Raw genomic sequence first — 27712 nt, 5'->3', positions numbered from 1 at the left:
GACTCCTGGAAAATGGGAAACCTTGAGGTGAACTGAGTGTTTCATACAGAAGTCCCACAGACCAATGGCCTCCTAGCACAGGGTAAAGGAGCGTGCTCCTCCCTCTCTGTTGATGTAAAACATGGCTGCCATGTTGTCCATAAACACTCGCACAGCTTTGCCAGTGATCTGGGGAACGAACACTTGGCAAGCTAAGCAGACCACTCTGAGCTCCCTGACATTTATGTGTAGGGAGAGTTCTTCCAGGGACCACAGGCCCTGAGTCCTGATGTGCTTGAGGCGAGCTCCCCAACCTAGATCGGATGCATCTGAAATGAAAGATACTGAAGGCTTCAGGGGAGGGGTTTGTGACAAAGGAAAGGCCTGCAGCCATCTACTGGGGATCCTTCACCAGTCAAGGGAGGCAAGGACTGGGGTGGGAACTGTAAGCACTGAGTCCAAGTGGTGTCCGTTTGGTGATTACACTGGGCCAACCAAGCATGCAGGGGTCTGAGGTGTGGCCTTGCGTGCTGTACCATGTAAGTGCACACAGCCATGTGTCCCGAAAGTTTGAGGAAAAACAGGGGTGTCATGATGGGGTGGGCCTTAACCTTGGATATCAGAGCCGATATGGTCTGGAATTGAGCCTCTGCAAGGAAGGCTCTGGCCTGGGTTGAGTCTAATACTGCTCTGATAAACTCTATTCTCTGGATGGGAATGAGGGTCGACTTTTGCTCGTTTAACAATGGGCCCAGTGCACGGAAGGTGGCTTGGACCAGGCTGATACTGTTCTTCAGTTGAGCCTCTGAACGACCCTCGATCAGCCAGTTGTCGAGGTACAGGTAGACTCTGACACCTTGCCTTCTGAGGAAGGCCACTACCACCATCATTCTGTAAAAACCTGAGAGGCTGCTGACAGACCAAAGGGGAGGACAGTGAATTGGTAATGAGTTTGGTTTACGATAAATCTGGGGAACCTTCTGTGGCCTTAGAAGATGAAAATGTGGAAATAGGCATCTTTCAAGTTGAGGGCAGCATACCAGTCCCCTGGATCCAGGGAGGGAATAATGGAGGCCAGGGAGACCATGCGGAACCTTCGTTTCTTGAAATAACTGTTGCGGCAATGCAGGTCCAAGATGGGTTGAAGACCCCTTTTGGCCTTCAGGATTAGGAAATATTAGGAGTAAAACCCCTTCCCTCTCAAGTTCTGATGCACCTTTTCCACAGCCCCTACTCACAGGAGGGCTTGGACCTCTTATGCTAGAAGTTGCTTGTGAGAAGGGACCCTAAAGAGGGATGGGGATAGGTGGTAGTGGAAGAAAACTGCGGGGTGTAATCTTCCTCCACCATACTCAGCATCCAGTGGCCTCAGGTGATGAGGGACCTCGCCAGATTGAACTGGGAGAGTCAGTCTGAAAACAAAAGGGGGGCAGAATCCGATGCGGTAATTGATATAATGCTCTTGGGTGTGCCTTCAGAAGTTCTGTTTTGGGCCTCCTGGGATCTGTATGACCCTGGTAGGAAGTTGAGGTAGACTGAACAGTTGTCTATACTTGTAACTCCTGCACAGTTTCTTGAACAGGTCCTGTAAAGACAGTGGAGCCAAGAAGCAGGCCGGTTGCTGGAGCTAAGGACTAAGGCCAGGAGCATCACCTCATGACCATTGTGGAAGCCGTTATGGCTGTTGTGTGAGCTGCACCTAGAGCTGCTTGGAGTGAGGCCCTGGCTACGGTTTTCCCTTCCTCTATCAGGGTGGAAAACTCTTGCCTGGAGTCCTGAGGCAGTGAATCTTTAAACTTTGCCGTAGAGTCCCAAATATAGGAATCATTCATCCGCAGCAAGGCTTGTTGGTTGGAAATGCGAAGCTGTAATCCACTCGTTGAATACATTTTTCTGCCAAACAGGTCTCGTTTCTCTAAGTCCTTTTGCTTGGGGAGGGGTGGGAGCAGGGGGGTAGCACCTGACTGGTCTTGCCTATCTCTCTCATTGGCCACTGTGACCACAATGGACCGAGGAAGAGGGTGAGAGTACACGTATTTGTACCCCTTGGCAGGCACATAGTACTACTTCTCTGCCCTCTTTGAAGTGAAGGGGAGAGAAGATGGGGTCTGCACACACCTAACTTGGAACATGAGCAAGCACTCAAAGAGCTAGTTAGTTAAATTTAATCTCTAGAAAGGGTGTTATAATTTTGTTTTACCTGTAACCATTTGTCTCCAATATTCTCACTCTTTATCACTTGAATCTCTGTTCTTTGATGATAAACTCATTTTTGTTTTCACTACAGATATATCTAAGTGCTGTATGTTAAGAACGCTGGTAATCATGAGGTGAAATTTACAAGCTGGGACATACTATTCCTGTGAGACTAACAAATTTATTAGAGCATAACCTTTCGTGGGCTACAGCCCACTTCAGCGGATGCATAGAATGGTAAGGAGAACACTTCAACCTCTCTGGCCACTCAGTAAAATATTTAAGGGTGGCAATTTTGCAACAGAAAAGCTTCAAAACCAGTCTCCAACAAGAAACTGCTGAGCTTGAATTAATATGCAAACTAGATACTATTAACGTGGGTTTGAATAGAGACTGGGAGTGGCTGGGTCATTACACATATTGAATCTATTTCACTATGTTAAGTATCCTCACACCTTCTTGTCAACTGTCTAAATGGGTCATCTTGATCATCACTGCAAAAGTTTTTTTCTCCTGCTGATGATAGCTCATCTTAATTAATTAGCCTCTTACAGTTTGTATGGCAACCTCCACCTTCTCTGTAGGTATGTATATATGTGTATTTGTATTATGACAAAGTTCCTCCTCTGCCTTTGTGGGTCTTGCGCTTATTGGCGGATTTACTTGCCTTGGAGCTTCACGGTAGCCCTCAGTTTGGCTGTTTTCGTGAACCCACACTCCACGTCAACACCTCCTGTGTCTGACCAGGAGTTGGGAGGTTTGGGGGATCCCGGGCCCACCCTCTACTCTGGGTTCCAGCCCAGGGCCCTGTGGAATGCAGCTGTCTAGAGCGCCTCCTGGAACAGCTGTGCGACAGCTACAACTCCCTGGGCTACTTCCCCATGGCCTCATCCCAACACCTTCTTTATCCTCACCATAGGACCTTCCTTCTGGTATCTGATAATGCTTGTACTCCTCAGTCCTCCAACAGTATGCGTTCTCACTCTCAGCTCCTAGCACCTCTTGCTCCCAGCTCCTTACACGCGCACCACAAACTGAAGTGAGCTCCTTTTTAAACCCAGGTGCCCTGATTAGCCTGCCTTAATTGATTCTAGCAGCTTCTTGATTGGCTGCAGGTGTTCTAATCAGCCTGTCTGTCTAAATTGTCTGCAGAAGCTTCCTGATTGTTCTGGAACCTTCCCTGTTACCTTACCCAGGGAAAAGGGACCTACTTAGCCTGGGGCTAATATATCTGCCTTCTATTACTCCCCTGTAGCCATCTGGCCCGACCCTGTCACAATATATATATATATCTATATCTTCTTACTATATGTTCCATTCTATGCATCTGATGAAGTGGACTGTAGCCCACAAAATCTTACGCTGAAATATATTTGTTAGTCTCTAAGATGCTACAAGTACTCCTGATCTTTTTGCGGATACAGGACTAACACGGCTGCTACTCTATTCCTGTGAGTACAGCAGATCTAAAAGCTCTGTAACTGTTTGGTGGATCCTGGGCTGAGCACTTCAGAGACACATTTGGAGGTTTCTGTGTGCCTGTTGCTAACCTCTTCAAAAAAAGCAAGGTCTGAAGCTATTGGGGCCATACATTTTGTAAATACCCATGGGGCCAAGGAGAGGCCAAAATGTAGCACCGTAAATTGTAAGTGACACTGGACCACCATAAAACGGAGGAATTTTCTGTGTCCTTGGAACATGGAAATATGAAAATAAGGGTCTTTCAAGTTGAGAGCAGCGTATCAGTCTCCCGGATCCAGGGAGGGGATGATGGAGGCCAGAGAAACCATGTGGCACTTCAACTTCTCGAGATATTTGTCGATTCGCCACAAGTCCAGAATGGCCCCCTTTTGCCTTCAGGATTAGGAAATAACAGGAATAGAATTTTTTCCCCCTCATTTCCCAAGGGATCTCCTCCAATGCCCCCAGCTGCAGGAGGTTGTCTACCTCCTGAACAAGGAGTTTCTCATGAGAAGCATCCCTGAAGAGGGAAGGGGGTTGGGGTGGTGGTGGCCGAGAATTGAAGGGTATATCCTAGCAATACAATTTCTAGCACCCAGCAATCTGAGGTAACCCGTGACCAGGCCTAATGGTAGGGACGAAGGTGGCTGAGGAAAGGATGAGGCAGATCCAGGAAGCTGACTGGGGCATCGCTCTGAAGCGCACCCTCAAAATGCATGCTTCTGGCCCCCATGTTTCACCAGGCCAGGTTGTGCAGGTGAACGGGAGGAGGAAGGGCGGTGACTACTAAAACTTGTGTCCTTATCCCTTCTCCTTGCAGACCCTTGTCGAGACTGTCAAGGCCTTAGTAGAGGGGGCATCTGGAACTGTTTTGACATAGACTGAGGCATATGTAACCCCAGTGATCCTGAGTGTCCTTCAATCTGTGGTTTCAGAGTAACAGCCGTGTTAGTCTGTATTCGCAAAAAGAAAAGGAGTACTTGTGGCACCTTAGAGACTAACCAATTTATTTGAGCATAAGCTTTCGTGAGCTACAGCTCACTTCATCGGATGCATAGTGTGGAAACTTCAATCTTTGCAGCCTCACATCCATCTGTTCTGCAAAGAGTCCAATCCCATCAAATGGGAAATCATGGATCAAGGACTGTATCTCCTGGGACAGGCCTGCAGACAGAAGCCAGAAACAATGCCTCATGGCCAGCACTGAGGCGACCACTCTGGCTGCCGAATTGGCCACATCCTATGCCATTTGGAGGGAACACCAAGCTGCTGTAGTACCCTCCTCAACAAGGGCCCCAAATTTTAGGGCTGCATCCTGGGGCATGGAGTCCTTGAATTTATGGAGGGAGTCCCATAAGTTGAAGTTATCTCTCTTGGAAGAGCTTAGTGGTTTGCAACTCTGAACTGGAGACTGGCTGTGAAATACATTTTCCTTCCGAAAAGTTCCAGTCTCTTGGCCTCCTTACTTTTGGGGGTGGAACTAGATTGCCCTTGCTTGTCTTTTTTGTTGGCCACAGAAACTATCGACAACCCTGGGGGGCGGGTGAGCTTACAAGTATTTGAACTCCTTGGCTGGGACGAAATACTTCTTTTCAGCCCTCTTGGAGGTGGGTGTAATTGAGGACGGGATTTGCCAGAGGGCTTTGGCGATCTTTAGAATCCCTTCGTGCACAGGCGGGGGTAGATGCAGAGAGCACATTAAACAAAGTGTCTGATTGCTCCACCATCTCTTCCACCTCTAGGCCTAACTCAGTGGCCACCCTTTGGAGCAGGGCTTGGTGCTCCTTAAAATTGTCCAGTGGGCTAATTCATAGATTCATAGCTACTAAGGTCAGAAGGGACCATTATGATCATCTAGTCTGAACTCCTGCACAACGCAGGCCACAGAATTTCACCCCCCCACTCCTGCGAAAAACCTCTCACCTATGTCTGAGCTATTGAAGTCCTCAAATCGTGGTTTATAAAGACTTCAAGGAGCAGAGATTCCTCTAGCAAGTGACCCATGTCCCATGCTACAGAGGAAGGCGAAAAACCTCCAGGGCCTCTTCCAATCTGCCCTGGAGGAAAATTCCTTGCCGACCCGAAATATGGCCATCAGCTAAACCCTGAGCATATGGGCAAGATTCATCAGCCAGATACCACAGAAAATTCTTTCCTGGGTAACTCAGATCCCATCCCATCTAACATCCCATCACAGGCCATTAGGCCTATTTACCATGAATGTTTAATTACCAAAACCATGTTATCCCATCATACCATCTCCTCCATAAACTTATCGAGTTTAATCTTAAAGCCAGATAGATCTTTTGCCCCCACTGCTTCCCTTGGAAGGCTATTCCAAAACTTCACTCCTCTGATGGTTAGAAACCTTTGTCTAATTTCAAGTCTAAACTTCCTGGTGGCCAGTTTATATCCATTTGTTCTTGTGTCCACATTGGTACTGAGCTTAAATAATTCCTCTCCGTCTCCGGTATTTATCCCTCTGATATATTTATAGAGAGCAACGATATCTCCCCTCAACCTTCTTTTAGTTAGGCTAAACAAGCCAAGCTCCTTGAGTCTCCTTTCATAAGACAAGTTTTCCATTCCTCGGATCATCCTAGTAGCCCTTCTCTGTACCTGTTCCAGTTTGAATTCATCCTTCTGAAACATGGGAGACCAGAACTGCACACAGTATTCCAGGTGAGGTCTCACCAGTGCCTTGTATAACGGTACTAAAACCTCCTTATCCCTACTGGAAATACCTCTCCTGATGCATCCCAAGACTACATTAGCTTTTTTCACGGCCACATCACATTGGCGGCTCATAGTCATCCTATGATCAACCAATACTCCAAGGTCCTTCTCCTCCTCCTTTACTTCTAATTGATGCGTCCCCAGCTTATAACTAAAATTCTTGTTATTAATCCCTAAATGCATGACCTTACGCTTCTCACTATTAAATTTCATCCTATTACTATTACTTCAGTTTACAAGGTCATCCAGATCCTCCTGTAGGATATCCCTGTCCTTCTCTAAATTGGCAATACCTCCCAACTTTGTATCATCTGCAAACTTTATTAGCACACTCCCACTTTTTGTGCCGAGGCCAGTAATAAAAAGTTTAAATAAGATTGGTCCCAAAACCGATCCTTGAGGAAGTCCACTGGTAACCTCCCTCTCTAATGCGAGAGGGCCCCACCATAGCCTCATCTGGAGAGGATGAGGAGGATAGGACCACTGAGGGAGGGTCCGGGGCATCATCCCCCATGGTGGAAGGGGGTCTCGGGGTGGGCACCTGCCCTTCCGCTCCAGCATCTGCTTGCACTTTGTGCACCAAGCCCGGTGCCATCGGTGCTGCCTGATGCTTGTCTGATGCGGCAACCGACGATTGGTGAGAAGGGGGCATCGACATAACAGGCATGCCCCAGGCATTCCAGTAAGGCCATTGCGCTGGCCACTGACCCTGCTGCCAGGACAGCATCGCAGAGGTGGACACAGCCTCAGGAGCTCAGGCTTGATGGTGCTGTCTCAGTGAGAGGCTGAACTTCCCTGCCACAATACCCACAAGAGCCAAAACCATGATGTGGGTGGAAAGCTGAAGATCCTCAGCTTATGGTCATTAACAGGTACCTCTACTGCCCTGACAGAGAGGCAAGGGGCAGGAAGTTGGGTGCAACAATCACTAAGTCACCTGGCCCTCTGTGCTCCCTAACACGGGCTCACTGAAGTTAGGCACTTATGTGCTATTTTTTCAGCATTTTCAACATACTAAAATCAGTTATTTTAAAAAAGTTTAGTACATATATATCTAAAACGATCAATTCACTAACAATGTAAAAATCCTAAACTGAAGATCTGGTTTTATGAGTTCTTTGAAGTACAGACCTGGAAGTGCGGACTGGACACACATTTGGCTAGCTGTCTGAACAGAGGCTCCATAACCTTTACAAATTCAGATGGTTCAATGACATCTAAAATTTCCTCTAGTTCATTTAAAAACATGACTTCTTTTGGACTGTGAGTCTTTGGCCAGTATTTGAGCAGTGCCATCACCACCTGTAAAAAGAATGTTTGCAGGAAAAAAATTAATACACAATTTTCATAGCAACATTTTAAATATTTGACTTCCACTTTTGGACTAAAGTGGATTTCTAACAGGAATTGTCATCGTAAACAAGTACGTTTGTTACTGTACTAATGAGGTATAAGAAGTCTGGTTACTTACCTTGTACAGTAACTGGAGTTCTTTGAGATGTTTGATCCCTATGTATATTCCACTCAAGATGCACATGTGTACCATGCACCTGAGACCAGAAGTTTTTTCGCTAGCAGTGTCTATTTGTCCACGGCTACACCCTTGTCCTCCTCATGCTCCAAACTGAGGATTTAAGGGGCGATCTGGACTGCCTCTCTAATTCCTTCGCTACTGCAAATAAGCTTAGGATAACAATCCAGAACAGAGGGGAGGGAAGGCAGGGACCACACACCTTGAAGAACTCCAGTTACTGTACAAACATTTTCTTCTTTGAGTGATGGTCCTTCTATGTATTCCACTTGAGGTGACTCACAAGAAAGGTGTGAGGAACCCTGCTGTACTACAGATTGGAACAGCTCTGCTATGAAGGATGCATCTGCTGTAGAAGCTTGTACCAGGGTATGCACCGAGCCCTACATTGCCACTCTACAGATATCCAGAAGAGGGACATCTCGAAATGGAGTGGAACCCAGGGCAAAGGGAGGGACTGAGTTCCCCTACAGCCTTACCAGAAAGACTAGAGGGAAGACCCCAAACACAAAGTGACAGAAGGACCATCAGGCCTGGCCTGGACCAGGGCTGCCAACTTGGTGTGAGGTCCTGGGACTACTTGGTGAAAACTCTGGCTTACCCTGAAATGGGTGAGACTGAAGGTGACCCAGCCTGAGAACTGAGTCAAATGGCAAAAGAGGAAGTTACTTACATGTAAATGGAGGTTCTTTGAGATGGGTGGTCCCCATCTATATACCACAGTGGGTTACGCACATGCACCATGCGCCCAGAGTTGGAGAGTTTAAAAGTAGTGTCTGGCCCATGCATGCGCCCTGGCTTGCCTCATGCCTCCAACCAAGGAAATAAAGGGCGAGGCAGACCGACCACCTCTTCAGTTACTTCTCCAGTTCAAATCATACAAGATTCAAAGCAGAGGGCAAGAAGAGCAGGTAGTGGAATACAGATAGGGACCACACATCTTGAAGAACCTCCAGTTACAAGTAAGTAACCTCTTCTTCTTCTTTGAGTAATGGTCCCTATTGTATCCCACTGTGGGTAACTGACAAGCAGTAAATAAGTAGGAGGAGGGCTCGAGGATGTGGACAGCAGGGTTGAACAGAGAACCGTCAATCCAAAGGAGGCATCAGCAGCTGAGTCCTGTACTAGGACTTGCAAACATGTGGCTAGAGCTCCACATGGCTCCAGGAGGGTTAACTCCTGAAGAGACACTACATTTGTTGCTTGAGCTCTAGTGGAGTGAGCTCGTATCTCTGTGGGGGGAGGGAGGTTTAAGAGCTGACAGAGTAGAATGTAACCAGATATCCATTTGGAAGTTCTCTGGGTGGAGATGGCATGCCCACTGATTCTCTCTGCTAGAGTGACTGACAAAGTCTCAGGGACTTCGTGACTGGTTTTGATCTCTGTAGGTAAAAGGCCAATCTCGAACATCGAGAGAGTGGAGTCTACATTTTTCTGCAGATGTGTGCAATATGGGGAAAAATAAAGATAAGTGAATAGATTGGTTAAGGTGAAATTCCAAAACCACTTTAGGGATAAATTTGGGGTATAGGTGTAAAGAAACTATCTTCGTGGAACAGTGTATGGAGGGTCTGCCATCATTGCTCTGAGTTCACTAACCCTCCTCGCCAATGTGATGGCTCCAAGGAAGGTGACCTTCATGGAGAAGAGAAACATGGGGCAAGTAGCTAATGGGGAGCCTGGTCAGTACCAAAAGAACAAGATTCATGTCCCATTGGAGCACAATCTTTTGAGGAGTGGGAAAGTTCTTATCTGGTCTTTCCAGAGTCAACTGGCTAGCGAGTGTGTGAAAATAGAGTAGCCTTTAGTAGGTGGAAGGAATGCACTGATCGCCACTAGGCGGACTTGCAAGGAGTTGAGGGAGAGACCGGATGTCTTCAAAAGATAGGATCTAGTCTAGAATGAGTGGAATATCCATAGCTTCTGGTAGAATGCCTCTTCATTGTGTCCAGGACCAGAAGCATTTCCATTTAGCTAGGTAACATTTCCTAGTCGAATCCTTTCTGCTATTGGAGAAGATGACATGGCTGAAGAGCATGTACGTTCTAGGTATGATGGCCATCCAAATACCATGCCCTGAGGTGGAGTGGTTGTGGATTGGGGTGTTTAATCCTCCCATTGCACTGGGTTAGGAGCTTGGGGAACTAAAACTGTCAGGGCCAAAAAGGGGTGATCAAGATGACTGTCACCCTGTTCTGCTGGAACTTGCGTAGCACTCGTGGCAGAAGCAGCAGCATAGGGAAGCATAGTTGAACTGGTCTGACCAGGAAAGGAGAGCATCACCCTGGAAGTTGCAGCCTATGGCTCCTCTGGAGCAACAAGTGATGCACTTCTTGTTGGCCTGGGAAGTGAATAGATCTCTTGTTGGGGTTCCCCAACACGTGAAAATGTCATGCACCACCATGTTGTGAAGTTCCCACTTGTAGTCAATTGCAAAACATTTGCTGAGGGAATCTGAGAGTGCATTCTGTGTCCCTGGAAGGTAGGCTGCAGACAGGGTGATTTGATTGCTGATGCACCAGTTCCAGAGATTGCCTGCTTCTGCACACAGGGAGGCAGATCTCGCTCCCTTGCTTGCTGGTATAAAAAACCATCATAATGTTGTCTGACCTCAGGATGTGGTGAAAGCGAACAAATGGAAGAAAGGATTTGCATACCTTCCTTACTGCCCATAATTCCAGGACACTGATGTGCATTCTGTACTCTCAAAATGTCCAGGCTCCTTGTGCTGTGTGGTTGCCCATATAGGCTCCCCAACATAGCAGGGAAACATCCATAATGATTGTCTTGGCCAGTGAAGAGGGGAGAAAGAGAGCACCCATGCATGTGAGATGAGGATTTGTCCATCACAAGGAAGGACTGCATCTTGGCAGGAACTGTCAGTGTGAGATTCATGCAATGACAGCCTAGGCAGTGAACGGAATGTAGTCATACTCAAAGGCGGAGTCTTGCAAATGGAGTGACATTTGTGTACAAAGTCAGGTGGCCAAGTAGGGACAGACATGTTTTGACTGTTACCCAAAGGTTGCTCACAATGTGATCTATGATATCTTCCATGGTCTAGAAACTGTGAGCAAGTTCGCCCCTGTGGTGACAGACTTCAAGGTTGCTCCAATGAAGTCCAAAGATTTCATGGGAGTAAAACCAGATTTTTTAATGTTTACACTGACTCCCCAGTGAGGAAAAGAGGTGGAGCATCATACATGTCAACGTATAGGGTTTCTGGCGAGATTTGGTGGTGAGGAGCCAGTCGTCAAGGTATGGGAAAGTGAGGAGGCCATGACATCTGACGTGAGCTGCTACCACTGAAAATACCTTGGTAAAGACTATGGAGGTGGTAGCTATTCTGAAGGATAGTACTGCAAATGATCAGAGCCCACCATAAATCTGAGAAATTGTCTGTGGGCAGAAGCCATGACCACATGCCATTTTTTCTAAAAATGGAATTATTGCTGCCTACATGGCTGAAATTTGAATTTGTGAATGAAGTGGTTGAAGTGGCGGAGGTTAAGGATTGGTCTCCACCCAGCCTTCTTCTTGGATATGAGGAAACAGGTCAAGTAAAACCTGTAACCTAATACTGTGGAGGAAAATGCTCTATTGAACTCCTTATAGCAGCAAGGAGCACCTCCTGAGTGAAAATACTGTCATGAGAGTGGTCCCCAAAGAGGATTGGGGAAGGGCAGTTTCGGAAGAAGTAGTGTTGCAAACTCAGTTGTATAGCCAGCACCCACGTGTCCATCATTATCACACCCCAGGTGCTGAAAAAGAGTGCTAGGCGATCCCCGGAGTACTGGAGTCAGGTGGTGTTGGGCTCAGTGAACCACGGTTCTCAAGCTCGCATCAAAATATTACTGGGTTTGGGGGGTGGGATTGGGATGTTGAGGCCAATGTGGAAGGAACATGGAAGCAGGATTTTTCAGTCTTCTGCCTTTTATGCAGTGGTTTGTAGCGTCTCTGATGGTAGAAGCGTTGAGCTCTATACCTTGATGGGGTTGATTGGCGATGTAACTTCCTCTTAAGAGAAGGTGTGTATGCACCCAGTGATCAAAGGGTAGCCCTAGAGTCCTTTAGGGTGTATAGGGACTCATCCATGTACTGATTGAAAAGGTGAGATTCATTGAAGGGGAGGTCCCCAATGGTATTCTGGACCTCCCAGCAGAGCGCTGAGGCACAGAGCCAGGACTCCCTTTGCATAACAATGGTGGTAGCCATGGCTCTGAGGAAGTATCAGCTGCCTTGAGTGCAGATTGGAGGGTGATTCTGGCTATTAATTTTTTCCTTCCTCCATTAGAGCTTGGAAATGAGAATGATGCTGCTGTGGGAGGCTGTTGGCAAATTCCTCAAACTTAGCATAGTTCAGGAAATCATATTTAGCCAATAGTGCTTGACAGTTGGCTATCGTGAACCGAAAATTGGAGGACAAGAAAACCTTCCTCCCCAATAGTTTTACATGTTTATCCTCCTCCCCTGCAGGAGTAGATCTGGGGTGTTGTTGCCTGGACCTTTCCGAAGTGGCCTGAACCACCACTGAATTGGGAGCTGGATGAGAGAATAAGAATTCTGACCTCTCTCTCCGTCCTTTTCGGGGTAGGAGTGCACGTGGTCAGGGTGTGCCACATTGTTCTAGTGAGCTCCAATATGGCCTCATTTACAGGGAGGGCTATTCTTACAGGTCTAGAGGTGTGGAGGATGTCTAAGAGCTTGTGCTGGAATCCTGGATCTCCTCTATTGGAATCTGAAGTTTCCTGGCAACTCTGCGGAGGTGGTCTTGGAACTGCCTGAAGTCACTGGGGGGGAAGGGGGAGATGCCAAAGTCACCACATCAGCTGAAAATGATGATTGTAGTCCGGCCAGTTCCAGGGAACCGCTGGAACCGGAGCGTAGTACTCCTGCTTTTCAACTGGATCTGGGGGTAAATGTGATCCTTCCTTGGAGGGAAGGCAGGTAGCAACTCCCTGGTGGATCAGATAGATTCTGAAGGTTGTTACTCATCCCATGATCCCCAATATGGTCAGTAGGAGGGGTTGACAGGTAGTTGTGGGGGTCCCAATGGCATGGGATACCAGTGACTCCAAGTTGGGTGAGGCAGTGGTTGGTCCCACGGCTGTGTAGATCTCCTGGGAAATGGGTAAGGATGGTATGGGAGGAGCAATTCCTCTAATGATTCCGAATCTCCTGAGAAAAAGGCTGACTTGGGTTCCAGTGGTGGTACTGCCGGTGCCATTGGAGAGGTGTACATTGTGTACGGAGAGGAGGGGATGGGGTAACAGGCTCCGCCCTGTAGGCAACTCCCTGAAAACAGAGGTTCCCAATGAAGGAGGGGATTCTGGATCCAGGCGGGCAAAAATGTCCTGTGTGACCATGGATCCATATCTCCCAGGTGTCAGGACTCTTTCTGTCCAGGCTACTGGTGCCAGCAATGCTGATTGCATCCAAAGGTAATCAGACTTTGCTGGTGCAGGAGGGTCCCAGGTCTTGTGAGGAGCTGGGGGATGGTGGTACCAATGGAGCACAGTCCAGAGCTGGCAGAGCTCAATGTTTCGGAGCTTTTTCTTGTGCCTATGGGACCAAGGACATACTAAGTCCTCATGGGCTGAATGGGTGGATTTGCTTGCAGGCATGTCTGATTTCTTTGAAGTGGACTTAGAGGAAGACTTAGTCCCATGCTTATGGGAGTGCTTCCTGACTAGGCCCCGTGGTGTGGTGGATTCTCTGGCACTGAAGTCAGACTTAGCAGCAGGAGGCACATTCCTTGCTGATTCAGGCCAACGTACAGAACAGATTTTGACCAGATTGCAGCCATAATCTCCATGAGATATTTGCAGAGACCAAGTGCCTGTCCTTCTAGGGTATGGCTGGGAGACGACTGGCAAATACTGCACCAAGCCATGAGGTGAGTTTCTCCCAGGCAGTAGAGGCAGTGCTGATGGTCATCGCTGACTGAAAAGGATCGTGGGCAGGAGGCACAGAGTCTGAAGCCTGGAGTTCTAGGCATAGTCTGATACTCAAGTGGAGTACGGGATGGTGGTAGGTTCCCCTGTAGCCTAATCTGTGAAAGATACTAAAAACTACTAAATCTATAAAAGTTATTAAAAACTATTAAAACTATTAACTATTTAATTTATATAGTTTTTCAGAACGACATCAAAGCTGAGGACACTAAAGGTTTTGACCTGGACCATGCAGCTGTGAAAAAGAGACCTGAAGAGGTGGTTGGTTCACCCTGCCCTTTATTGCCGTGGTCGAAGGCACAAGGCAAGCAAGGACACATGTGCGGACCAACAGACACTACTTCCAAATTCTCTGACTCCAGGCACATGGTGCACACATGTAACCCCGCAGTGGAAAACAACAGGGACCATCGCTCAAGGAAGAAGGGGACCATTAGCAGACCAGGTCAGCAGGACTAAAGAGAAAAAACACTGCACGTAGCCACAAGGCAGCAGAGCAGTTGGCAAGTAATTTTTCCACATGAGGGGGAGGGAGAGGACGAGGATGAGAGGGTCCTGACAGGCTGGGGTCAGACTACGAACTCATCGAACAATCCATCAGCAATCTCCTAAAACTGCACTCTTGCGGATTGATAGTCTTGGTGAGAGGAGGGACAGATATTACACCTGGAGGGGGTATGAGCTTTCCTGGGGCAAAACAAGCAAGCGTCATGGTCGTTGCTTACCAGGAAGACCCGGGAGCAGACCACGCGGATCTTGAATTCTGAGGTCTTGGGCATACTAGGCATCCCATACAGCAGTTAGGGGGCACCTCAGGCCCCTGGACCCTAAAACTAACTCTAAACTATTAAACTTACCTAAGAACAGGTAAAACTATTTACATTAGACAAAGAATGCTCAATAAAGCTGTGGACACTGAAGGGTTAGGATTCAGACTATGGGTGGTAGAAAGGTACTGGACGAGCAGTCATTCCACACATCCCCTAACAACCTCGGAGCACAAGGAGGAAAAAGGTGCAGGCACGGACCGACAGACACCACTAGTGAAAAATCTGGTCTCAGGCACATAAACCATATGTACACATTGAGTGGACTACACATAGAGACCATCACTTGAAGAAGAACCAAAAGGATTCTTGTCCCAAACAATCAGTGATCAGGCATGTTGCTACGTCATAGAAATTACTATTTCCAGACTAACACTTGTTACTCAGCTGTGAAGGTTAAAAAGTGCTACTCCAAACATGAACAGTTACAGACATTTAAAAGAATAGTGTGAAAGTCATCATCTAAGGATAAAGAAAGTAATTCTGATGCCAAACAATCATTAACACACCCATAAGCTGGAAATTGCTGTCTGTGCAATACTAACATAACTCTGGCTCCAATTTTTGCTTTTTTGTTGCTTTCATATGTAGGACTTGATCCTGAAAACCTTTCCTCATGCAATTCCAGGTTTGCAAGATGAGGCCTCTAAATTGTAAAATATTATTTTTGGATAAAAGACATAAGAAGTTTATAGATGACTACTATGAATATATATGTGACTTTTCATTGCTAAAACTGATACAACTTTATTATTATCACCACCATCTCTTATCTTCCTTTCATCATACTTATCAAAGGTTTAGACAGGGCACAAAACATGTAAGATAAAAAACCATACAATTTTGAAAATACTGGGTTTTTGGGGGAAGACTATAACAATTCAGTTTTTATGTGTAATACTTATAGAATTGTTATCATATCAATTATATCAGCTCTTGTAACAGTTACAGGCACCTTCTAAAACTTAAGAGTCTCAAAGAACAGGAATAATGGCTTTCTGCATGTTGCTTCACTTATGAATGGCATGATGTAAGGCAGTTTGCTCAAGCCTTTTTGATGAAGAGTAAGGCATTCTAGTGGTTTTGATCACTAAATAACGAGGTGAATGCTTTTATTATGGATGAAGATTTTTTCCAATGTTTCTGTCTCCAATCATCAATAAAGAGGCACAGTTCAGATTTTTTCAGTCTGTGGCAGTGTGTCAATGAATAATGTATTAAGTTTGGTGTCAGAAATTATTTTCTTAATATTAGCTAAGGGGTTTTCATATTATTAGATGTTTGTTTTCAACTAATGTGTAATTATAAATGACTGGAATAGCATTCCTCAACGTTAAATGTTAGATAAACTCTTCGGAAATTTCCACCTTTTTTTTTGTAAATAAGTAATAAGTTTCTACATTTGTGTTTTGTAATTTAATATAAAAAAAGTATGGCAGAGTGTGTGAGGTGGAAGGAGAGGAGCAACACAATTTTTTTGCCTGTGTGACAATAGGGTCACGGCAACTCTAATTAATTAATTCTAGAGCAGACCTTATTAAGAAGAGCTGTGCTTAACTGATGGGCTGAGGAGAACTAAGACTAATTAGGCTATCAGACAGATGATACAAAAGGCACAGGAAAGAGGTGGGAAAAGAGGGAAGGAGAACTAGAGAGGGAGAGAAATCGCTCTCCCTTGCTTGCCTCAGGTGCAGAGGGCTTCCTAAGACTGTAGGGGTGAGGCTATATAGTGCAAAAGGGTGGTGGAAAATAATATTGTAAATAAACTGCACCAGGTGTTTTACCAGCAAAAAGGTCTGAAAGCTGTTTGTGGACTTCAACGGAGGCAGGAGCGAGTGGGCCCTGCCACAGGATAGCACCCTAGAAACAACTACTCCTTTGCCACCCTCAATCTGGGAGTTGGATGGTGTCACTGCTTTGGTGCCTCTGTGCCAATGCATTATTTCCAGCTGTAGATCAATGAATCTGCACCAAGGGACTGCAACATTGACAGGGATCATGCAGCAACACAGCTTCCTGTAATTTATCAATCTCTGCTATTCTTATTTTCAGATACTAATGACAAACACACCTGTGCCTCATTTAAAAACTTGCTTTCTTCCCCCTCTGCCCTTTATTTCATTCTGCATATTTTGACCTTTTTCTAAAAATGAACACAAATTTAAAATATTTTTATCTTCTCCACTATCTTTTTCTCATCAGATTTCTCTCCTCTGCTATCCCCTATTCTTATCTAAGTTTATTTCTTTTTCACTCTAGTATATTTTGCCATTTTGCACTGCATTTAGTTTTATCAGTATATATTTTAACTTCATTTCTTCACAACATTCTTTTTACCCTGTGCATATATTCTTTGTGTCTCTCCCCTTCCCTTTCTGTGTCACAGTCCCCTCTCCAGTTCCACCTCTCCTTTCCCTTCTATCTTTAGTTTCCCTCTCCAGTTCCTGCTGCAATTAGATAATAGTAGCAAAGACTATGTGGAAGTATTCTGCGTAAGGATAAAGATGCCCAATACTTCTCTCCCAGGAAATGCCTCAAATTAAAACCTCCTATTTCTAAATGTTAAGAAAACCATTTGTGTGTGCTAAGATTGCGTGGCCAAAAAAACATGAGACTCTAGGGGGAAAATAACTTTTGACAAATGCTGACAAATAATATTTGACAAACATCTTTAAGCTTGTACTGACCGAAGTATCAGAAAATATTTATACTAAATTTTAAGAATAAAAATTTTGCCAATTGTTTATTTCAAGCAAAAGTTAAGAGGGTAGACCTCTCTTGAGCTGAGCCTAGCAGCTGAGCCAAATTGCCTCAAGGTTTTTAGTGTGGTTAAATATTCACTAGAGAGATAGTGTATGCACCATAGATTGTTAGTATTATATAAAATTGGGACATTACTATTAATGTGGATGGAGTAATATCTTCTTTCATAATTGACATACATAACAGAAAAAACAGGTGTTTTTGTACTGTACAATGAGTAAAATACTGTTACCCACCTTTTGTAACCGTTGTTCTTCGAGATGTGTTGCTCATGTCCATTCCATTGTAGGTGTGTGCGCGGTTGGAGACTTTTGCCTTAGTGGTAACTGTAGGGCCGACTATGGTGCCCATTGGAGTGCCACACTCATGCTATGGTATATCAGGCACTGCCGGCCCTGCGCCCTCTCAGTTCCTTCTTGCCGACAACTCCGACAGAGGGGCAGGAGGGCAGGTAATGGAATGGATATGAGCAACACATCTCAAAGAACAGCAATTACAAAAGGTGGGTAAACATAATTTCTTCTTCAGGTGCAGACTCATGTTGATTCCATTGCAGGCGACTCACAAGCAGAATCCATGGAGGTGGGGTCAGAGTTCACAAGATTGCAGACTGGAGTACTGCTCTGCCGAAACCAGCATCATCTTGAGCTTGCTGGGTCAGCACATAGTGCAAAGCAAAAGCGAATGGACGACCAGGTTGAGGCATGGCAAATTTCCGGAATCAGTACCTGAGCAAGGAAGGCTGCTGATGACACCTGTGCCCTATTCAAGTGAGCTGTCATGATCGCCAGCAGGGGCATTTTTGCCAGCTCATAGCAGTAGCAGATGCAGATGCAGGCCGTGATCCAGCATGAGATTCTCTGGGTAGATACTAGGTAACCCTTCATTCTGTCAGCAACAAACAATTGCATAGACTTACGGAACAGCTTTGTTCTATCTACGTAGAAGGCTAGTGCCTGTCTGACATCCAGGGCATGCAGCCTGTATTCCTCATCCGTTGTATGAAGCTTTCGACAAGGGCCCAGTAGGTATATGTCTTGATCAGCATGGAACTGGGTCACGACCTTGGACAGAAAAGCCGGGTGTGAATGCAGCTGGACCTTGTCCTTATAGAAGATCATATAAGGAGGTTCCGACATGAGTGCCCTGATCTTGGACACCCTACGTGCTGAAGTTATGGTGACCAAAAAGGAGACCTTCCAGGAGAGAAGCAGGAGGGAGCAGGAAGCCAGGGCTCAAAGAGGGGCCCCCAATAGCCTTGACAATACAAGATTCAGGTTCCCAAGGAGTGACCAGGTCCCGGACAGGTGGGTAAAGGCACTCCAGACCTTTCAGGAACCATGCCTTGAAACAAAGGGCAGAAGGCCGAAATGGCCGCCAGGTGTACCTGGACCAAAGATAGCGACAGATCCTGGAGCTTCAGGTGCAGCAAATAGACCAGGATGTCCTGCAGTGGGGCCTCTTCTGGACGAATACAGCAATCCGAGGCCCAACACAAGAACCATTTCCACTTTGCCACATAGGTAGCCCTGGTGGAGAGTTTTCTGCTGCCCAGCAGGAACTGCTGGACACCCGCGGAACACTGCCATTCTTTCCCACTTAGCCACGCAGTAGCCAGGCCCTCAAGTGCAGCACCACCACGTTTGGATGCAATAGATTGCTGTGGTTCTGGGACAGATCTGGCTGAAGAGGCAGCTGCAGCAGGGTGGCTGCCGAAAGACTCAGCAGCATGCCGAACCGGTGTTGACGAGGCCATGGGATCAGAAAGGCGTCCGACAGGGAGCCCTTGTCCCTATCCTGCAGAGAACAAAGGGCCAAAGACCTGGCACCACCCTGCCTGTTGATGTAATACATCGCGAGAGTATTATCTGTCAGGACCTGCACCAGGTGGAGGTGTCTTCCAGGTGGAGCAAGAAAGCCTGGCAGGCCAGGCGAACCACTGAGATCCCTGACATTGATATGAAGGGCTAGGTCATGTTGTAGCCAGCGGCCCCGGGTGTTTGAGCTCACCCAGATAAGCTCCATAACCCAGATCCGACGCATCTGAGACCAGGGTGAGCGACAGAGATGGGGTCACGAAGGGGACTCCTTGCAGTACTGACTTGTGATCCTGCCACCAGCCCAGAGACAAGAGGACATAACTCAGCACTGTGGCCACTCGGTCCAGAGGGTGCCTGCTGGGAATGTAGACCAAGGCCAGTCACGCTTGCAGAGACCTTAGATGAAGCAGGGCATGGTTGACCATGTATGTTCATGCGGCCATGTGGCCTATAAGTCATAGGAGCATGTGTGCTGTGGTGAGCAGTTGGCTGTTTACGAGGGAGATCAAGTCAATCATGGCCTGAAAACGTGCTTCCAGCAGGAAGGCCCTGTCCTGCATAGGGTCGAGAACCACTCCAATAAACTCTATATGCTGGACTGACGTTAATGTGGATTTTTCTGTATTTATTAACAGGCCCAGGTCACTGCAGGTGGAGCGCACCAAATCGAGGTTCCTTTGCATTTGCTCCAGAGACCTGCCTTGATGACGCAGTTGTTGAGATATGGGAAGATCTGGACCCCTCAATGCCTCAGGTAAGCTGCCACTGGCGCCACGCATTCTGTGAACAACCTGGGGCCCAGGACAGGCCAAAGGGTAGTTCTGTGAACTGGAAGTGGTGCCCAGCCACTGTGAAACACAGGAAACGCCTGTGTCCTGGCAATATGGAGACATGAAAGTAAGTGTCCTTTAAGACGAGATCGGCATACCAGTCCCCTGGATCCAGGGAAGGGAAGATGGAGACCATGCAGAACTTCAACTTGTTGAGAGACTTGTAGAGGCCACGCAGGCCCAGAATGGGTCTGAGGCCCCCTTTCACCTCCGGGATTAGGAAGTAGCGGTAGTAGAATGTAGCCCTGAGGGACTATGTCCAGGACCCAGTAGTCCAACTTAGCCTCCGACCAGGCCAAGCGGTAGGGGAAAAGGTGGTTGAGGAAAAGACAGGAAGATCTGGGCAGTTGACTGGTGAGTCATTCCTGAGCGCACCCTCAAAATGAGCGCTTTTGGCTCCCTTGGTGCTTCTCTGGGCCAGGCTGTGCAGGAGACGACGACGAGCAGTGGTGGCTAAACCCGACGTCCAGTTTCCTTGCAGGCCCTTGTTTAAGATGCCACTGTCGAGTTGGCGGAAAAGGCTGTAACGGCTGTCTCGATGCCTGAGGAGTGTGCATCCCCAGAGAACAGAAGGTCGCGTGCGTCCTTCAGGCCGTGCAGACGCACATTCGTTTGGTCAGAGAACAGGCCGTCACCATCAAACGGGAGGTCCTGAATAGAGGCCTGCATCTCCTGGAGCCGGGAACTGCACCACATGACCACTGCCAAGGTAACCAGCCAGGCAGCTGAACTGTCCATGTCCCAAGCCATTTGGAGGGAGCATCAAGCAGCTGCAGTCCCCTTCTCCCTCGACCAGGGTCATGAACTCCTGGACCATCTCCTGGGACATGGAGTCCTTGAACTTGAGGAAAGAGTCCCACAAGTTAAAGTTATAGTGACCGAAAGGGGCCTGGTGGTTCACTACCCAAAACTGGAGGCTGGTCGTAGAATAAATTTTGTGACCAAACAAATCCAGCCTCTTGACCTCCTTATTTTTACGGGTGGAATTGGTGGGCCGATGCGACCAATGATCCCGGTTGCAGGTCAGTGTACAAGTAATCGAACCCCTTTGCAGGGACAAAATGCTTCTTTTCTTCCCCTCTTAGAAATGGGCGGGATGGATGACGGGGTTTGCTAGATGGTTTTGGCAATGTTAAGGACCCCCTTGCGTACTGGGAGCGCGACGCAGGCTGGGGCGGACGCCAAGAGCACATTAAACAATGTGTCCATCTGCTCCTCTATCTCCTCCACCTAGAGGCCCAAGTTGGAAGCGTCTCTGCAGAGCAGCGCCTGAGGCTCCCTAAAATCATCTGGAGGGCTAGCTTGATGGGCCCGCCACCACCTCATCCAGAGAGGAGGAGGATGATTGGACGATTGAGAGAGGTCCGGCAATGTCCTCACATGTCGGAGAGGGCGGCTTTGGGGTGGGTACCAGCTCCTCACTTGCAGCAGCTGCCGGAGCATCCTGCACCCAACCCAGTGCCATGGATGCCAACTTCGGCCTGTCTGACATGGTGACCAAGGGCTGGCAGGAGTGGAGCAACAGCGTGACGCGAACGCCCCAGGCATTCCAATAAAGCCATTGGGTTGGCCTCTGGCCCTGCTGCCAGGTCAGAACTGATACCTAGGATGCGCCCTCTGGAGCCCAATCACGATGGTGTCTGGGCAAGGGGCTGAACTGCGCCTTCCAAACAGGAGAAGTTGTCACACTCTGGTGACCAAGGTGGGGCTGTGGAGGCTTGGGTCTGGCGGCTTACCGTTGCCAGGAGCGGTCTGACCGATGCCAGGAGTAGGGTGAGTGGTGCTGTTTTGGGGAGTGACCAGGTGGTGTTGGCGATGGCGACCAAAAACACGACAAAGACCAGTGCCGGGGAGATCTTTGACACCTGGGCAAGCTCCAGTGAGAAGACAGGAATTGGGAGCGTCACACATACTCGGCTGACGCAGAGACCAAGAACGTGGTGACCTAGGGTTCTGTCTTGGCTCTGGAGACCGGTGACACTCGCTTGTTTTGTGCGAGGCCTTCCCAGCGGGCTTGCACTCACAGAGAGCCTTACCCGGTTCCATTTCTGCCTGCGGTGACACCTGCAGTGAAGGCACTCTTAGCTCTCCAGGAACTGGGGGCTCAGAGGGCGTCAACTGCGCCGTCGGTTTGGGCCCCTTACTGTTCCCTGAAGTCGGTGGCAGGTTCTTTCCAGGGGATGAACTCCCCAGGGCTCAGCCCTTTTGCGGATCCAGAGTGGGTGTAAGGCCTGAGCCAGGTCCTTTGCCCAGTGCCCCTTGGTCGGGCTTGCTTGGTGCCATCTTCTTCTTCGTGATTGGGGATCGGTGCCAGTTGAAGCCTGGTGCCAGGGTGCACTATGCACCATAGTTGACACGCTGGGTGCTGGTTTGGGCTGTGCCTGCTCCAAACCTGGGCGTTGGGAAACACTGCATCAGGAGGGCCTTGAGGCATATGTCGTGCTCTCTTTGTGTCCACGGATGAAAGTTCTGGCAGATGCGACAGTGCTCCTTTATGTGGGATTCCCTGCGGAACTGTAGACAGCTCTTGTCCGGGTCACTAACAGGCATAGGCCTGTTACACAAAGAGCAGGGCTTGAAACCTGGAGGCTGGGGCATGCCTCGCCTGAGACAAAGTCCCCTCTGGGACACTACCTAACTAAACACTTAACAGCTAACGAACAATGATTAAACTATTTATAGCTGGAAGCACAAGGCTAAGATAGAAGAGAAACCTCTGATCGCCTGGGAAACAAAGGACAGAGGTGCTCTGACTGACCACTGCGGGTGGTAGGAAGGAACGGAGAGGGCACAGGCCTGGCAGCACCTGATATACCGTGGCATGAGTGTGGCACTCCAGAGAGTGCCACAGCTGGCCCTATGGGAACCGCTAAGGCAAAAGTCTCTCACGACTGCGCATGTGGCTGTGCACACACCTACAATGGAATCGACATGAGCAAGCACTTGAAGAACAATAAAAAATTAGCAGTTTTTTTAAAATAATCATCTTTTAAAATATAAATATGTACAGGTAATGTATATGTATAGATATAATTTTAAAAGCTGTGAGAATCTTTAACATTAGCCATTCTATCAGATAGATAATTTTCCTTTACCTTATTAGGTACTTCACATATATTACTTCACATTTTTCAGAAGGGGAGGGAAGAAAAAAGCAGAGTGATATGGGTGGAAGGAGAAATATGTATATAAATTAGAAGCTAAAGCTAATGAAAATATATGGATTGTCAGAACAAGTAAAATGATAGTTCAGCATTATACATAGAGAAATGCATACATTTTTAACTCAGAAACTGAATGGTCATAATATGCAATAATGTCCTTAGTGCAGCCTTGTAAATTATGAAAATTTACTATCAGGTGCAAAATCTACTTGCCCATCTTCACCATGATTATAATGGGAGGAAATTTTTATTTCCTTCAGGTGAGTGAGCAACTAGAATTCAACATTGATTTAGCACATATAATAATCATGTGAGGTGATCAAAATGCTAAGCTTTCTAAAATGAATATGCATTCTTGTCAGATATTTATTTTGATTAATCAGTTGTTTTAGATATGCTAATTTTACTAATGGACATTGGCTGAGTGATGTAAAAATTGCTCACTGTACCATTATTGGGAAAAAAACAACTAGATAGTCTTAGTGAGCAGCTCATTCCAGGGATCATTCAAACAATTTTTAAAAAATACATTTTATTAATTAGAAGTTTAAAGAACTTTGCTCTCAATAATAAAATCAATCTATTACTTGGGAATGATTTTTAGGTGTAACAAACATTATAAACAGTGCAAATCAAAATGTTATTAATGCTTCAAAATGAATAGGATAAAACAGTAAAATAAACTTACTGGTTCAGTAAGCGTGCTGTCCTTTTCTAAAAATTGAACTACACAGTATGCCAACTAAATAAAAAAAGATAAAGTATATATTAACAGTTAAACCAAAGTATTTCAATGTAAGCATATGCCACACACAAATTTTAACATTAAAAACTGAGAATAGTTCCAAATTCAGGTAAAAACACCTTCATCTATTACATGTAGTAAAAATATTTGAATAATTTTTATTCCTGTATTTTTCAGACACTTTAAACAGCAATGGTACATCATACTTTCAAAGTATCAAATATAATATTTTCTGAGTTACCGTAGATTTTTAATGATGTTTTGACAATATTTAACTTGACTAATATCCCACTACTATTTTCACATTGTTTTCTGATGGCTTATGAACATACTCAGTCTCATGATTGTTCAAAAAATTAAGTTCCTTAATGTTGTTCCTTGAAAAAAGCCAAGACATCTTTATAATCTCAAACTTTATATTTTTTTGCCTCACAAAAAGAAAGAACTTATCAGTAATTATCTTTACTGTAATTTCCTCTTCCCAGTAACTAAATGTGGTATTTCCACTTATCAGAAATCACTGAGATAAAAATACTGGGTCTTTCCAAAATATACAAAGAAGCCAATACCTTTCCTGTACAACCAACCATGGTTCTTTCTACAAAAACATACAACCCCAAAAATATGAGGGGAGGAGGGTAGTATCAAGATGCGGGAAGTGAAAACTGATAAAGATGCCAATAAGTAATTCTCTCTTGTTGAAGGTCTCCTTTATCCCCATCCTATAATGAACCAGAGTGCACAGATGTGGCAACTAGTGCCAACTTAGAAAGAAGGCTTACCTCAAGTTGCCGCCTAAAAATACTCTGTCCATATATGGCATCTTCCTCTGAGAAGAGATTGACTTTATAGTAACACCCAAATGTATAAGTACTGACCAGGAAGCAGCTCTACAGATTTCTTGGACAGATGCCTCAGTCCTTTCTACTCAAGATACACTGTAGGCCTCTGCTCAAATGCCCTGTTATTTCCTGTGCAGGAGTTATCTTGTCATCTTGTAAATTAGGCAAATATTTTAAAGCCAACTTCTAATACTGAAGTGTTCGAGGAACCTCTTTCCTTTGTTAGGGCCCTTGACATACAGAAATAACTGCTTGTTGAACTCTGAAGCTTTTAGTGTACTGCACATGTCCAAAGCATGAAGTTTCTGCTTTCACAGATGTCGTGGTTCAGGGGAAAAAGCTTATTAATATGCATCTCTGAGTTAGGTTAGGAACGAACAAACACAACCTCCAGAAAAACATTACATAAGGAGGATCAAAGAGATTAATTTACCAACGCTCCTAGTAACTTTTCCAACTAAAAGGGTTTTTTCACCAAGAGGGAGGAAACAACAGCTTGCAGCAGTCAAAACCCACAGGGATTTATCCCCACCTGGAGAAACAAAGTTTAAAACTGCTTTTCCCCAGTAGATTGTAAGGCTGGACAGTGAAGCTTTCTGAGATTTAAACAATTTAGATACAAATGTGAGATCCTGGCTCATTCCTATCCATTGGTCCCTAGTTATGGAAAGAGCAGATGTGGACTCAAAAATCTCCTATTAAAGTCCCCCCAAGCTCTTAGCAGAACATCAACTTTTAAACTGTTTCTAGAGCCTGATATATGTCCTCCTGTGGAACCCTTTTAGCACCTTAGATTTTCAACCAGTTCCTTTTGTCAAGAACCTGTGATGTTCACTCTGAAGGCAGTAACACTAAGTTACTTTTGGATGAAGCAGAGTCAACCTTACTGACAGCTTCCAACATGGAGAGCCAGATTCATAAGGTCTCAGAAGAGTGTCATAAAAAAAGACTTCTACATGCGCTACTGGATTTCGCAAGTCTCAGCAATGGATGGAATATCGTCGCCCAAGTCTCTCCCCCAATACACTGAAAAAACATCCAAAGCAATGGGTTGGGTCACTGAAAGAAAACCTGGATATTTTTTTTGCTGAGTTTCTGGTTGCAGACCAATCCTCTGATGGATGACTCTGATGCCGACGAATGAACTGGAACATCTTCAGCTTCAGGCTCTTCCAGGGTCAGCTTCTGCCGGCTGGCACAATCCACCCAGATATTGTCTTTATCCTGTAAATTAACTACTCTCATGGAAGCCTGTAATTTCCATCCAATGCAAAAGCCCAGTGCTTCTGAAAGCAGAATCAAACTTTTAGAGTGTCCTGTTGCACTGTACATGAAGCCTCAAACAACTGATTTCAAGCCTGGAACCTGACGGGCATGAGATTCGACAGTTTGGAGAACTCAGAAAGAACCCTTCTACCCTGTAGGCAAAGACTAGAGGCATACCCGAGCCTAAATCCCAAAAGAGATTGCTTTCTGTACTCCAGATAATAAGCATACAGCTGATGGAATTAGGAGAAGGTCTTCTGATCAACTAACATGTTTCCACTTTGCAAGAAAGAAAATGGTCAATCTTTAATCAAGTCACTCACAGGGATGCCTAGAAAAAAAAGGGCTGGGAAACAAGGAATGTGAAGGGACAGGTGGAGTAATCAGTTGAGGCAACATGATGTGAAGAACAGCCCCGATAATGCCCTCTAGCTAAAACTTAAACCCCCCACCCCAAAAAAGGCATACACTCCAGGTGATGAATGAAGAGAGTCTATGTTTTGTTTTTGTGGTGAGATTTCTGTCCTCTGTAGCCAATGAGCACAAGAAAGCCTTCCTATCTGACATAGGCAGATGAAAGAGGCAGAGACTGGATATTTTCTTGTTACTGAAGAACAACTGTTGGCAGTTCAAAGTCTCCCTGGCTGAGAGCAGATCACAGGAAGATGAATGGAGGCTGAAGCCCAAAAGACTGAAGGAAAAATGATGGGGATAGAACCATGCCTCCAACTGGGATCCTAGTTATACAACAAAGGAGCAGAATGGGGATGGCAAAGGAAAAGGCTGATCTCACGTGCACCCGACCTAAGACATTGTTGAACAACTGGGAAACCTCAGTGCCTCACCATAGGTAGAATGGGGAGGAGGCCTGGAAGTGAGTGTTTCCCCCACAGAAGTTTTGGCTTGGCCCTGAATCTGGTTGCTTAAGATTCTTTGTTGTCTTTTTTTTTTTTTTTTTTCCTTTGGGGAGTGCGGGGGTGGGGGAGGGAGAAAGGGAAGCTGAAAAGGACAAATGAAGTAAAGGGTTGAGGCATAGATTCTGTGCTCCCTGGAAGTAATAAAAAGGATGAAGAGAGGAAGGGAGGTTGTGACTTAAGTATCAATTTAAACCAGTAGAATTGTTCCAAGGTGCATGCAATTTGTTTGAATTGGACTCACTGGATAAGAGAGTCAGGTGTCTCTTATAAAAAATTGTCAATATACAATTTCTCATAATATAGACATGGAATGCTCTGAATTCCCTGGGAACTGGGTTGCAGCTGGAGAAAAGAAACATACGGTCTCTAATTCATCAGAGAACATGAGGAAGATAAGCCAACGAAGGCTAATTTTAAACATATTTTATATGTAGGTGGGAAGAAAAAAATTCACACATTATCTGAAAGAATTAAATTAGTTAAAACAATTAAAAAAAAGCAAATTCTAGAATGCATTACCTTCAAATATTATACTTAAAGATTAAGGGATGAGTTTTGGTGGTTTTATCCTAATCTTCATTTGTATAATGTTTTTGTAATATACACAATGTGTCACAATGGCACTTTTTGATTATGGTCCAGCATTGAAGTAATGTCAGAACAAGGTGTTATAAAGTCAGG

General features: G+C 45.9%; 1 protein-coding gene across 3 annotated transcripts in view; it reads right to left on the bottom strand.

Annotated features, from left to right (window-relative positions):
* PPP2R5C (protein phosphatase 2 regulatory subunit B'gamma) overlaps positions 1-27712 on the bottom strand; it is a 326481-nt gene that overhangs the window by 23343 nt on the left and 275426 nt on the right. For all 3 annotated transcript variants that reach the window (XM_084630786.1, XM_084630787.1, XM_084630788.1), the window contains 2 exons: positions 23950-24003; positions 7504-7674 (listed from right to left, as the gene is read on the bottom strand). In XM_084630786.1, the coding sequence (XP_084486912.1) occupies positions 7504-7674; positions 23950-24003 (225 nt within the window). The remainder of the gene's footprint in view (positions 1-7503; positions 7675-23949; positions 24004-27712) is intronic.

Source organism: Lepidochelys olivacea (genome assembly GCF_965140295.1).
Source record: "Lepidochelys olivacea isolate rLepOli2 genome assembly, chromosome: 6".
NCBI lineage: Eukaryota > Metazoa > Chordata > Testudines > Cheloniidae > Lepidochelys > Lepidochelys olivacea.
The sequence above is the reverse complement of the archived record's forward strand: the minus strand, read 5'-3'. Positions and strand labels throughout refer to the sequence as shown.